This window comes from Leptonotus elevatus, chromosome 16, assembly GCF_054856555.1.
Source record: "Leptonotus elevatus isolate MCC_2025b chromosome 16, RoL_Lele_1.0, whole genome shotgun sequence".
NCBI lineage: Eukaryota > Metazoa > Chordata > Actinopteri > Syngnathiformes > Syngnathidae > Leptonotus > Leptonotus elevatus.
The window spans coordinates 2,543,935-2,558,690 of NC_141254.1; the positions used below are offsets into that span (position 1 = coordinate 2,543,935).

The following is a 14,756-nucleotide window of genomic DNA, read 5'->3' on the forward strand; positions in this document are numbered from 1 at the left end:
TGTTTGTACCTGTACAAAAAGTGTACATTTGTATCTGTAAAAGTTGTGATTTGTACCAGTAGAAATGACAACTTGTAGTCAAAGAAGTCGCCACTAGGAGTCACAAGTGTTTTTTCTGCTGCTGTCCAGTCATGTGAGTTTTGCACCATATATCCCGCTACAAAAGGTGCAAAACTGATTCGTACTTGTAGAGCGCGGTGATTTGTACTCGTAGAAGAAGAGGGCGGGCTCTGGAGGATTTGGGCGGGCTAAAGCTCAACCTCATTGGTTGAGCGAACGACCGTGGGTTGAACTCAAATGACGGCCATGCACAAGTCCGCAATTCCGAACAAACAGAGTAGCCACACCAGTTTACGCGTCATTTTAGAAGAAGAGGACGTCCCAGGCGTGAAAATTTCAACATGGTTCAATATACGAACACCGTGTGGAACAGCTTAAACGATGGTTGACATGCAGATGTTAGATTATTAACATTGTTTTTCTGTTTCAATTTATATTTTTCAAAGTGTTTTTGATTTTAGTTAGATATGTTACAACTGTTCCCCATATGTTAGTTAATCTATAGTCTTTGTTCTCTTCCCTGGGGAAGTAAGGTTTCTGATTTAATCTAAATGAGGGGATGTCTGTAAAATGCAATCACAGGTCGGTCCACAAAAATCCCTTGTGCGAGAAGGCACCGGGGGCCAATTGTTTACCCACATCTTGAGTGGATTAAGATAGGAACTGAAGTAAGATTATCAAGTAGTGTATTTCACTCTGCTGACAGAACAAGATGACAGGGGGGTGTCTAGACTTGAAGACTCTTGTCTTGACAGAAAGTGCCACATGGGTTGCTCTGTCTGGAGGGGCAAAAGGTACTTCTTTGTCAATGAAGGGGGAGGGAACTGTTTTTGTATAAATGTATGCGTGTACTTTGAGATGGTTACATTTTCTTGGACCAGAGCTGTTTAAACCAGGTTCTAGAGATGTCTTTCAGACTCTGAAATAAAGCTAGCAAACTTCTCCACAAGACTTCAACTTTGAATTTTATTTGAACACGCAGAAATCAAAGAAATGATTTCCAACACAGAGCACTCCAAGTGGGCAGAAAGAAAGAAGTTTTAGTATGAAGGTAAGATTTTTTTTTCTTTTTTTTTCTTTTTAGAGCTCAGTATTGTTCATTCGGAAATGTCATCATCATTGCTCTTTTTTTTTTTTTCTTTTTTTTTTTTAATATATATATATATATATATATATACATTTTTATTTTATTTTTGTGTGTGTGTGTGTGGGTGAGTATGTGTATGTGCGTGCGTGCGTGCGTGCGTGCGTGTATTTGTTAGCTCACCAGAAAACCTATTAGAAAAAATCTCATACCGTTCACCTAAACCGAACACCAGGAGACCCGAGGGGACCGAAGAAAACCAAGGAAGGTGAAATCCAGCACCGACCAGACACCCCCCACCAGAACTCCTCCCCAGCCCAAGAAACATCCAGACCCCAACAAATCCAAAAAACATAAAATCAGGGAGGCCTCAAGAGACCAAAGGAGAGACCGAGAAAAGGAAGGAAGGACAGACGAAGCCGCGTGAGATCCGCAGACACCAGCCTCCACCGATTCAATAACCTGAGGAGGAAACAGATTGTGTCTGAGTTTCGGTAGATGCTGGTGTGGTGGATCTGGCATGCATGAAAATCTCCACCAAAGAGGGGAGCCGTCGACCCCCGCCGGAACAGAGCAAGCGCAACACCTCAGGGCCCCCCAGGCCGCGGCAGCGCCAAAGGACGACCCCCGGGCCCCGCCAGGGCCACCGGCCGGAGAGCAAACCCAGGAGCAGGAGCGCCCCCCGCCCCGACACGGCCCGCGCCACCGGCCCAACGCAGCAGGACGGGGCACTGCAGGCCCACCAGGCACCCCACCGGCCCCCAACCCCAATTTTGTGAAAATTAACCCCTGTTACTGAGTCCGCCAGCTCGCGGACTGGCGAACTCTACCCCTAAACCGTGAATGTGACCCCACCCAGTGTATATACAAGTGTGTGTGTGTGGTGCATTAAAATTAGGAGCAGGTGAACCGGAGCCGATGGAAATGATATTCCCACGCTCCGATCCACCCGCCACCCAAGCATGTTGCTGAGTGTATGTGGTGCATTAAAAAAAATAGATAGGGCGGGGGGGGGGGGGGGTGGCGACACGGACAGGGGACCGCAGCACTGCTCTATACTGCGGCCCCCAACCGATGGCACCCCCACAAGACCCCCCCCCACCCACAAGTTGTGTGGTGTATTAAAATTGGAGGGGAGTTGTAGGGTGAAGACGGTGTTTCCACCCTACCCCACCCCCCAAAGTGTGTTATGTGCCCTATATGTCTATAAAAGTGTATTGTGCAAACCTAGTGTAGTGAGTTAAGAGGAGTGACCAGCGGGGCCCTCCCCAACCGGGCGGGGGCAGGAGGCGCACCGGCCCACCAAGCCCCCACCCACCCCACCAGGACCCCGGCGGGCATATGGGACCCGTCCGGCGGGGCAATAGGGCTCGCCCCCCGGATACTGGGTCCCGCCCGAGGTGTCAGGACGCCCACCGGAGCGGGGCGGGCACGACACAAAACCCCAGCCACCCCCGCCGGCCTTCATAGCACCGAGACCCGGGCCATGGATGGAGCCCCCGGCCCAGGGGAGGGGAAGGAAGGCGTACCGGGGAGGGGGAAGGGAGGAGGGAAGGGGACGACAAGAAGGGCAGGGGGCAGCGGCAGGGACGCAAGGAGAGGGGGAGAGGAGGAGGAAGGGTGACGAGGGAGAGGGGACAGGGAGGCGGAGGACGGGCGGGGAGAGGCGAGGAGGGAGAGGCAGCAAGGGGGAGGAAGGGGGAGGGGAGAGGGAACCACCGGGCACCCCGGCGGCCCACAGGCCCCGAACCGCGTCGCCGGGCCCAGAGCGACGGACCGCGCCGGAACGGCGCCGCCCCCGACACCAGGGAAAGCCCCGCAACGCAGCACCCCCCAAGGGACCCAGGGAACGGCCAAGACGCAGCCGCCACCCAGCAGCCAACAGAGGGGCAGACCCGCCCACTCCCCGCCAGGGGGGACAGCACCCACAGAATTAACCCACTGGCATGCCGTGAATCCGAATATCAACCCCTGGTGCCCATCGGAGGTGAATCCGCTCGATCCCGCTGGCAGCAGCCGGGTTCCTGACTATAGAAACACAACCATTAGTTACAAATTGCCTAATACAGAAACATCAATGCAAGTTATAACGCTGCTGTGGCTCTCGCTAACAGGCAGAATTAAAATCCAAGTTTAGGTTAAAAAATTCTATATACGTAGACCATGCTTCTTTAAATTTTGACATTTGGTTTTTATTTGAGGCAGATATTTTTTCCATTAAAATATGATTTATGAGGAGGTTAGACCATTGGTCGATATTCAAAGTTTGTTTATTTTTCCAGTTAACAAGAATTGTTTTTTTTGCGATAGTAAGGGCTACAAGTATAGATTGAAATTGTTTATGTGGTAAGTCAATTGTTGTTAAGTCACCTAGCAAACACAAGTTTGGAGAGAACGGTATCCTAAAGTCCAAGACAGCGGAAAGTTTTTCTAAGACTTTAGTCCAGAAACACATAACCGGAGTACATAACCATAAAGCATGAAAATAAGTGTCTGTAGTGTTTTGTAAACACTGGAGACAAATGTCGGAGTCTGAAGGTAAGATTTATTGTACGAACATAGCTCGTAATCCGGTGCTAGCTAGCTAGCTCATCTCATGTTGTTGTCACGAAAACTGAACACATTGAAGTCACGATTTGTTTTTCAAGATTTGAAGCCTACCAGTGTAAACATACGATCAATAGCTTGTACCTGTAAAAAAAAAAAAAAACTGCTGCTTCGTGCTTAGATGTGAAAACTACTAGAGAGCTACAGAACCCTATTGAATGTTTTACAAGATAACCTAAACCTATAACCAAAAGTGGACAGTACTCAGCTACTTGTATTTGACTAACATTATATTTAAGCATCTGTACTCTTACTATCATAATAAAATGAAAACAAAACATTTTTACTGCGAATGGATATTTAAGCCGCTACAGGTATTTTAACCTCAACCCTTTATCCTCTGTATTTAATCATTTTATTTTAAATATTACAATTTATTGATAAATGTCAGTATTTTGCAATAACAACAGACATGAAGCGAGTGCGACACAGGAGAGTGAGGCAAGCTTACTTGGTGGACATTAGAACGGCAAGTTTATTTATAAGGACAAAAACGGGACTATTAACTCATTAAATGCCATTGACGCCTTAAGATGTCAAAAAATTATTTTAACGATTTCTATTAGTTTAACATTTTTTCCACTTTTGTTAACAAAGGTATGAAAACCTAGAAAAAAATGTTATTGCACATTTAGAAGATATAAAATGTGTTATTTGTGAGTTAACTAGTGAAGTAATGCGATTAATTACCATTTAAAAAAATGATCACCTGATGCCTCAAATTTTTTAATAATCTTTCCTTTAAAAAAAAAAGATTAAAAAAAGAAAAAATATATAAAAAATGAGGGCCGTCAGGCAATAAACAATTTAAAAAAGTTAACTCACGATTATATATCTGTTCTAAATATACAATAAAAATCTAGTTTTCATACTCTTGTTAACAAAAGTGGAAAAAAATGTAAACTAATAGAAATAGTTCAAATTAATTTTTGACATCTATAGTAGTGAATGAGTTAACAAGAACAATGATTTGTACCTTGTGTAAAAAATCTTTTTCCGTAATGTCTTACAATTCAAATTATTTATTTGAGACCTTTGCATATATGAGATTAAAATTGATGAATTATATTAATTAACAACTAATCATGTAATTAATTTGTAAAAAATGTAATCGCCTGACAGTACTATATATATATATATTTTTTTTATGTGCAGTGATGTGATGATAGAACACTTTTTTACAGGGAGTCCTCAAGTTACGGCGGAGTTCCGTTCCGTTCCTATGCTGGCGAATAGTGGAGATGTAACCCAAATTTTGACTTAAGTCGGATTTCACCGTTAAAGTTGATATTTACATCAAAATACTTTGTACAGTAATTTTAAAAAGCATATTTGTGCGACCTGGAAGAGCCGGAACCAATATTTCGTGTTTCCGCACAGACATTTATTGCTGACGGACGGAAGAACGACGCTAGTTCCACTGATCTGAATGTTTGACAGGATAGCCGATAGGCCAAGACTTTTGAAGTTGCGAGGCTGCCATATTGCTCCTTCCAAGAAAGGTTTCTCGACATACAATCCTATATATTTACAGTATCGGAATTGGGGAACATTTGAGACAATACTTAGTAGAAACAGCATGATTTATGATGTTTTAAATTTGTTAAACATAAACAAGAGGACTTCAGAGATTTTACAACTTGCCTTAAATACATGTATAAATTATATGCTTAATGATTTTTACAGGAAGAAACCTGTATATTTTTTTTATTAAAGAATATAACTGTAATTCAACCAAAGATGCCTCTGCCAAATCTAATATTGGGGTCTAAGGAACTGAGCGATAAAAGAAAAAGAAAAAGGGGTCTTCAAAGCAGCACATAATATTTACTTGTTAATAAAAAATTTTACTTGTTAAAAATAGTGACCACCCCGCCGCAAACCCCCCACCCCGCCCCCGGCCTTATACTAACTGCCTACGAGCTGTATATGTCTTTTCTGTACGTATACCGTATAGTTTATACAATAGTTTGCTCGCGAGATGGAAGGAGCAAGATGGCCGCCCTGTGTCTTCAACGGCTAGCACGGGCTTCACACAGCTGCCAAGTCATGTCGCTCACCAAGATGCTCGTTTGCTCACGCAAAATAAGAATTGGTGCTAGGAATGTGGAGTGTGATTTTGCTGAGCCACCGTAGTGTGCGCGGTCCTGTTGTGCTTCTAATGCTATTATTTGACCACTAGATGGCGCTAAGGACTACACACTGGGTTGTTAAGTTTAATTATTTATGAGGTAATTAAGTTTAATCACTTGAGTTCATTAAACTTAATATATTAATTTTGGATTAATTTATTCAGTCGTGTGTTACCACTTGAAACAATTCAATTAAGTTGTTTAACAATGCCACGGAGGAGACGGCACTTTTGACTTCCTGGTTTTTCCACATCAGCTTAGTTTCCGTTTCTTGTTTGCGACGTGTGGGCCGCGACCCAGTCCTTGCGCTTCCGCCTTTGTGCCCCTCAGTTGCGCGTTCCCGTCGACGAGTGCGAGTGTGTAGTGTGTCTCAGTTGTCCGAAGCATTTCAGAGAGTTGAGACGCCAATGGGCGGGAGTGCGCGGTTGGGGGGCACAGGGGGTGGGGGTGCGAGTGTTAGAACGCTGCCATCAGTGGCCGGAAACGACGCTGACGTGTGAAACCCGGAAGTCCGTGGCATCTACTCCATTCTCTTTTTAGAGTGTATGGACAACATTAGTGTTTTTGGAATGTGGGAGGAAGTCAGAGTAAAAACCCAAACAAAATTCCACACAAGGTAAGAGGTATCATTGTCAGATTTTTTAAATATGGTATCAATACCTATAGTAACATTCATGCATTGGAACACCAGACTAGAATTTGTCATAACCAGAGATGGCAAATCCAGGTCCAGAAAGTAAAAACCCTGCCACAGTTTGGCTTTAGCCGCAGGTGCTAGCTAGCTAGCTCCCTAGCAGGTAAACAAGCACCCTTGGAGCTAGCTAGAGAGCTAGCTAGCTAGCACCTGGGGCTAAAGCCAAAATGTGGCAAGGTTTTTACTTTCTGGACCTGGATTTGCCACCTCTGGTCATAACATCCAAACCAGTTGAATCACTGACGATGTTCACTTGATTGACTATGTTGCAGGCAACATGGGTTCAATTCCCACTTGGTAACATTGTAAATGTCAACGTAATTGGTTTTCTGTGTCTATTTGGTCCTCAAGTCCAGGCTGTAGTCTGCCATTCCCAAGTCAGATGTGATAATCAGCATCCCACATCATGTGTCCTCCTATTCCAGCCAATTGCACATCATGTCATAGCTTGACGTAGAGTCAATCACAAGCTGGGATGTAAGGTATAATGCAGGGATGACAAGATCCGGTCCTCGAGGGCCGGTGTCCTGCAGGTCTTGAATATTTCCCTTCTTCAAAACAGCTGATTCATGATCAGCTCATCAGCAAGCTCCGCATAGACCTGATAACGATCCTGTTAATTGGAATCAGATGCAGTTCAAGTAACCTCTACAATCTACAGGACTGCAGTTTGCAATGTGTGATATAACGCTTCATATGATAGGCGGAGCCAGGAGACATTGACGCTACTTTTTCTTCCAAGTCTATTATTTTCAGCATTTTCATGCATGTAGAACAAAAGTAACGACATTGTTTTGAAAATGTATCAAGTAAAAAGTACATACACTCATGTTAAAATGTAACGGGAAAGTACAAAATACTGAAAAAAACTTCTCAAGTACAGTACCAAATTATTTGTACTTTGTTTCTTCCCATCTCTGCCCGTTGAGCTCACATTTCTGAATAATATAATATCACAGTCACAGGAGCATCAAGATGCTTGGAGATGGTCTCATAGCCTTCACATGTCACATTCTTGTCCATAATTTTCTTTCCAGTCTTCTGAGATAACTCGCTCCTTGGCTTCCTCTGGTCCATGTTTAGTGTGGTACACACCATGCCAGCAAACAGCACAGCGACTTCTTGGCGACCTTTAAATAGACCGACTGACTGATTGCAATTTGAAGATATCTGTGATGCTAATTGGAGGAAACATCTTGGTTGAACATGTCCCATACGCTCAAATTATTTTCATTATGTTTTCTCTGTGTTTCATGGCTGTTTTTTTATTTTTTATATAATAATTATATTGGACCACAATTCACAATTCAAAAGCAATATTTGATTTTCATTGGTTAATTTTCATGACATTTTCGTTATTAATTTTGTCAGATTGTAGTTGTTGTCTTTCATTGTTGAATACCTGCCTGTTGTTTTGCAATATATTTTGCACGTGCACCGAAATTTAGCGTTTTGCTCTGCACTGTGCGTCCCTCCCCCATCACATCTGCTCCTGCTCGGGATTACAGTACAAATGTCTGTCTGTCCCTCAGTGTGTAGAGAGGGGGGGGCAGCACAAATGTAATGTGCCCTCTCTGAGAGGTTAACCAATGAGGGTGCACAGATGCAGGGATTAACCAATCACACCACACAGGGAGGGAGGGAGTTCGGAAGAGATTACATCGTGCACAGAGTGGGATTAAGTCAGTGTGGAGTGCAAAAAAAAAATGCTTTGAAGAGCTAGTCATCCATTTCTCTTCTTGCAAATTATCATGAAAATGTTCAAAAATAGTCACACAACATACAAAGCAACAAATAGAATATGGTTTTATTATTCATACGAAGATTACATCCAACATTTCTTTGGCGTGATCCATCCACGTCATTTAGTGTTTTGTTTTGTTTTTCAAATCAACAAATAAATTAACCCTTCTACACATCTATATAATAAAATAAAATAGAAACCAATCAAGATTTCGAATTTTTAACAAATTTAACAAAATATCCAGATATTTAAGGATTGGACGGATGGCGTTTGTGACATAAACATATTGTTGTATATATTGGACGTGTGCGTGGTAGTAATCAGGTCATGTTGGGATTACCAAATTGTCAGAGGAGGAGTGTGGCAAGGGTCAAAAGAAGGGGGACTTCTGAGATTCATATGTGCTCGTGTTTGAGCCACTGTCAAATACAATTTAGTTTTACAGACTCAATAAACTCATAGAAGGCATGCAAACACAAGAAAGGATAGCAAACGGAAAGAAACAGAAGGAGGTAAGGGAAAAAGCAAAAGAGCTGGGAAAAGAAGGAGACGAGGTGACAGAGACAGAAAGGGAGGAGGATAGGGCAATAATCCCAAGTAATTCACTTAGGGCATTGCTGAAGGGAGGCTAAGAGGATTGGGACACTTCCAGAACCAGATCAGCTAAAATAACCAAGACAGACCAAGGAAATGACGAACATGACGCTTTGGACCTGACCCGGAACATGACGTGTTCATTATGACCTCTATCTTAACTGGAACAATTCATCTCAAAGCGTATAGTCGAATCCTGAAAAATGATTATCAGTGCACAAATGTGTACAGAGTAGACCACTTTAATATGACTCACAACTAAAAACAGCAAGTCCTAAATGTCATTCATCAAACGAATTCGGACAATGACGCTAAACGCAAACACTGTAGAATAGAACACAAACGTTCAAGAATATATAGAATGCAAACAAATTACATAGAATGAAAGAAATAAATCCAAAATACATTGAAAGTCCAGACACCCGCAGCTCTCCTTACCTAGCCCAGTCAGTCGCATTATTAAAGGAGATAGTGTGTTTTCATGTGCAGGCCTCCTACAAACTGATAAAGGCTTTTTGATCTGTTGGTTCAAAAATATGTTTGTAGTCTGGCAACATCTGCTGTCCAAATGCATTCAGGTGAAAAGCTTCCCTACCAGGCACGTGCACAGATAGACCCTTCAGTCCTTTTTTCCCATTCATTCATCAATATTTTCAATAACAAGCATTTCTATCATCAGCTGCCACAAGTGCTTTGATGTCATAAGGACATTTTTTGAGTCCTTTTTGAGATCTGCGGTGAATAAATGCTCCCGCCTTGCCCCATAACGTATCCCTCCCCCCTCAGTCAAGACATGTTGGTGTCATTTTTGTACATCAGAAAAACTTGGCAGTTGAACAGGGGTGTGTAGACTTTTTATATCCACTCCACCTCCTTTGTTAATGGTTTTATTATTAACTGTGTTAATACTAAGGGGTGTCAGGCGATAAAATGTTTAATCTTAATTAATCGCATGACTTCAATAGTTAGCATACGATTAATCGCAAATTTTAGATCTGTTCTAAATGTACAGTAAAATATTTTTTCTTAATTTTCCATACTCTTGTTAACATAAAAGTGGGGAAAAAATGTTAAACTAATAGAAATATGGCTGCATCTTTTAGACATTGATACAGTAATTTCACAATAATTCATAAAATTTTGTTAAAATTATTAAAATGTACTGTAAAAAATTAATGAGATATTGATTTGTCTTGAGGTCATTATTCTACCACTAGATGGCATAATTGCATTTGTAAGACGTTGGCGACAGCTCAGTGCATTTTTCTTTTCATATTAAGAGCTATCTAATCTTTAATATGACGTAGCTTGTGAAATTCTGCACATTTTTAAAATTGTAAAATATAACTTGACCCGCACTCTCCACAAAAATAAGCATTATTATTAAATGTATTACTTTAAACTTTGTTCGGACGTGTCTGCTGCGTTGCAACTGGAATTCCCCTAGTACAGGCTTTCCAATTAAGGGATGGTCATTAATCGCGCGTAAAAATAAATAAATAGTGGTGTTAAAGGAACTTTAAATTAACTCAAAATTAACGCACTAATTTTGTCACCCCTAGTTAATACGAATAAATACATAAATATACAACAGTTTTTTTGTTTTTATTTGTTTGAGTAATTTTGACGATGAGTGCCCTTTTTTCTTTTTTTTTGAGCACCTTCCCCCAAAAATATTTATGCACGTGCCTGTTCCCTAAAACACTAATCTGTAAAGTCAAACATACAAAAGAAAAATCAGCAGCACACCATAAATCCTGTAGAGTAAATTTTACTCTAAACAGTGTATATTTGGCCCCACTCTAAACAGAGTAAAATTTACACTTGGAAGAGAGTAAAATATTCAGAGTAAATTTCAAGTACTCAAAGTATTTTTAGTGTTACTGTGTGTATGAGTAGGAGTGGCATAGCTCAGGGGGAGAGTTGCAGTCTCCCAAGATGAAGGTTATGAGTTTGTTCCTCAACCGTGTGTAATTAAAACAAATAATAATAATAAACTAGTAAAATATAGTCAAAATCTCTCCTTGCAAAATTGACTCATTCTCTCCCAGCCATTTTTACTGAAGCAACCTCTTTCGCTCCCGGCTGTTTTAGAATATTGTGTTCTATTGCTATAAAAACATGGAACCTACCAAAAGAAAGATTTGAGTCTCTTCTTTCATCAAGAAAAAAGTACAGTTGTATATGTTTCCGTTTGGTAGCAATTAGCATTAGAATATAGCTAAGATTCATTATTATTGGCAAACCTGTTGAAAACACTGGCAAAAAGAGCTTGATGCAACATGGCCCTGGTTGATCTCTTATACTCTGCTGCCACCTGCTGGCCGCTTTTTTGTAATAACTACCATTTCTTTAAGCGACCTCTTCCTGTCATAAGCTGTATCAAAGCCTTCTGTATGCTTTAGCATTTAAAAAAACATGAAAAAATGTATTTATACGTTTTGGGGTTTGAATGAGTTAATAGGATTTTTTCATGGGATAGGCAAATTCTCTCACACACTAAAAATAATTGGAGGGAAATTCACCCTGAATATTTTACTCTTTTTTTAGTGTAGATTTTACTCTGTTTAGAGTGGGACCAAATAAATTTTGTTTAGAGTAAAATTTGCTCTACAGAATTTACTTTGCACGCTTCACACCAGAAAACTGGACTCCACGCTGTGGTGCATTTTAGAGGACCTGGAACTTCCAGGAGTTTTGGTCCTTATGGTCCAGACAGTCCATTGTAGTGAATCCCAGTTTCCAGGCCTGCTGGTCCTTGTAGTCTAGGCAGTCCACCGAGGTGAAGCCCAGGGAGGAGGCGGTGCTGTAGCCCTGTGAGGACAGCGAGGCGGGCGACTGGCTTAGGGAGCCCCCCATGGAGGGCACGGTGATGGGGCTAAGAGCGCCCCCAGTGCCCGATAGCTGCGAGTGCATGGGGGACAAGTAGGCGCTGCAGTCCAAGCCTGTGAAGTAAGAGGTGGTGCTGGCATAACCTTGGGTGTAGGCCGACGGCTGGCCATAGCTCATCGGGTATGGTGATGGCCTCTGCATGCAGGGGGCTGTGGAGGAGGCCAGGGGGTCAGGGAGGGGTGAGATGGCCGGGCTCCAGATGGACACGGCAGCGTTTCCTGTGCCAGAGCTCTGGATCAGACCGGGGCCTGACTGGGTCGACGAGGGGCTGAAGGAGCCAGATGGGTTTGGAACGGGATCAGGGATGCTGGCCTCCTGCACTGGGGAGGCCTTCTTCTTGGGAGGGCGTGGTTTGGACTGGCCGCTGCTCTGCTGCTGCTGTTGACGGCACTTGGCACGCCGGTTCTTGAACCATACCTGGACACACACAAGGAGAGTGTTCATCATGGAAGCCCTTCCGGCCTGCTTGATCCACTATTAGTCTTTTTTGATCCACCACGTGTTAGGGAAGTGATACAAAGCAAAAACAAAACAACAAAAAACTAGAAAAAAAACAAAAACAAATTAAAAAAAACAAAGACAAAAAAAACAAATAAAAAATGTAAAAAGAAGAAGAAAAAAGAGCAAGTGATCCAAAGCAAGTCTCATAATTTTTGTATGTGACATTGATCAAATGTCAATCCTTAGAGACCCTATGACCCATGACAGACTGCCGTTCTTAAACAGTAAGATGTAAAAACCATATGAGAGTACAAATAGGAAAACCTAAGCACCTCAAAATTCCACTTTCATTCCATTTTCAGACCTGAGACTGGTTGCCAACCAGGACACACATAGATATGGACAATGAGTCAACCACACAAATGTATAAATCATTTAATTATGATACTACTATAAAAATGACTCCTTTAAAATATTTTTATCAACATGTAATTACAAAGTTATTACGAGAATTCTGTCACTGTACAGACTATTTGAAATTATTCAATGTATTTAAATGTTAAATATATAAATAATTTAATTAGGATTGCTCCTATAACAATGACCCCTCTTTAAAATTACATTTTTATTAACCTTCAACTACAATGTTAATACAAAAATGTTGTCACTCATACAGACTATTTGGAATTATTCAATGTATTTAGGTGTTAAATATCTAAATAATTTTATTATGATCGCTCCTATAACAATGACCCCTCTTTAAAATTACATTTTTATTAACCTGCAATTACAATGTTATTACTAGAATTCTGTCACTGGTACAGACTATTCGGAATTATTCAATGTATTTAAGTGGTAAAAGTGTTAATGTCCGGCCTCCGTCTCTACCTGCACACGTGACTCAGGCAGATTGATCTTGAGTGCCACTTCCTCCCTCATGAAGATGTCTGGGTAGCGGGTTTTAGAGAACAGGGCCTCCAGGATGTCCAGTTGCGTTCTAGTGAAGGTGGTCCGCTCTCTTCGCTGCTTCCTGGGCGTGGCTGCAGATGAAAGTATAAAACGAGACGTGTTAGTCAGGCCACAGATGTGCGTCTTGAAGGTCACGTGACATGCTCGCTATCACCCCCCCCCCCCCCCCCCACACACACTCCCCTTCCATTGTTTTTCTTAAGCATATCGGCGTGACAACAAACAGGCAGACAGTTGGAAATCTCCTCCAGTGATCTTGACTTTGCTGTGGGGAGCGTTTCGCGACTATTTGCTCATTATACTGAAATATTCAAGTTCATGGTGTCAGTTTCCCCCTGAGAGGGAGAAAAAACTTTACTCGTTCGAGTTTAGTTTGCGCAGTCAATGTCCCCAATTATTTGTCCTCCGGGGTGCCACGGCCAAACGCCTCAGAGTATTTGTTTCAGAACGAGTCAAGTGAGGAAGACGTGAGAAGGTTTTGGCCTCGATGAGTGTCTCAGTCGCATGCCAAGCGACATTTAACTGAATGCATACTCCGGGAAAAGTGACTGCAGGGGCAAATAGAAATAAAAATAGAAGCGCGTTAAACCTCATCTGATTTACAGTTTTGACGCACGATATCGAATCTGCTTTTCATTTTCAATATTAGCCTGAATGTTTGTCTCAAGCAAATGGCAAGTTTCAATTTCACCTTCTATGCGACCCACGTAAAATTTTAAAACGGTACACATGTTTTTTTTTTGTTGTTTTTTACGTTATTTAATTGTTTAAACTTTTTTTTTATGGATAACACGCAGCAGGTCATTTCGCCCCGTGAATTTTTTTTTCTTCCAGAAACAAGTAACGGGAGGGACAACAACAACAATAATAATAATAATAATAACTTTTGACCAATTAGGCATATGTAAAAAAAAATAAAAATAAAAATTAAAAACGTTCTGCACAATAGTACTATTTTGTTAGTTTAACAACAAAATATAATCACTAAATAGGCTACAATATGAAATTACAAGTATATGAATCCAAGTCAATAATTATTATCACTTTGCAGCTTTCAGCATCAAACTATTAAAATATGCGCTTGTGGTTATTTACGTCCTCCACAGCTGATGAAAAGCTAATAAGCACAATTAAAATGATCTAAAAACATGTTTGTTTGTTTTTTACTTACACGGATAAGCGACGGTTGTGTGCAGCACGTCCATCCCCGGGCCGGGCAAATTTAACCCGTTCATGGTGTAATGAGGTTGTTTTATATAGGACATCATCTTGACTGCAGCCTCTTAAATCCCGACGCTCTTGTTTGTGTGTAGGATGGACGCAACGCAACAGCTGAGGACCTCAGCTGAGGCCACGAGTCACTGAATCGCCGTGATTCCAAACCTGCGCTTTTTTAGAGGGAAAAAAATTAACTTTGTAGCGTTCAGTTTGGAGGAAACATCATCCGAACTCTTCTTCTTTTTTTCCCTCGAGTTGTCGCACAGGTGTAGTTGCCTCGGGTTTGCCTTGATGTGAGAGCAGAGGATGCTGGACTGACTA

General features: G+C 41.7%; 1 protein-coding gene across 1 annotated transcript; it reads right to left on the reverse strand.

The window, feature by feature from the left end:
* Positions 1-8,365: 8,365 nt before the first annotated feature.
* Positions 8,366-14,756, reverse strand: crx (cone-rod homeobox). Its single transcript, XM_086098885.1, has 3 exons — positions 14,389-14,756; positions 13,137-13,288; positions 8,366-12,224 (listed from the first exon to the last, which is right to left on the reverse strand). The coding sequence occupies exons 1-3, from the start codon at positions 14,483-14,485 to the stop codon at positions 11,586-11,588; spliced, it is 888 nt and encodes a 295-aa protein (XP_085955011.1). The 5' UTR covers positions 14,486-14,756; the 3' UTR covers positions 8,366-11,585.

Coding starts and splice junctions, on each gene's coding strand:
- crx (XM_086098885.1), bottom strand. CDS start 14,485: ATGATGTCCTATATAAAACAACCTCATTACACCATGAACGGGTTAAAT. Junction 13,289..14,388: donor CACAACCGTCGCTTATCCGT/GTAAGTAAAAAA, acceptor TTTCATCTGCAG/CCACGCCCAGGAAGCAGCGA. Junction 12,225..13,136: donor TGCCTGAGTCACGTGTGCAG/GTAGAGACGGAG, acceptor GTGTGTGTCCAG/GTATGGTTCAAGAACCGGCG.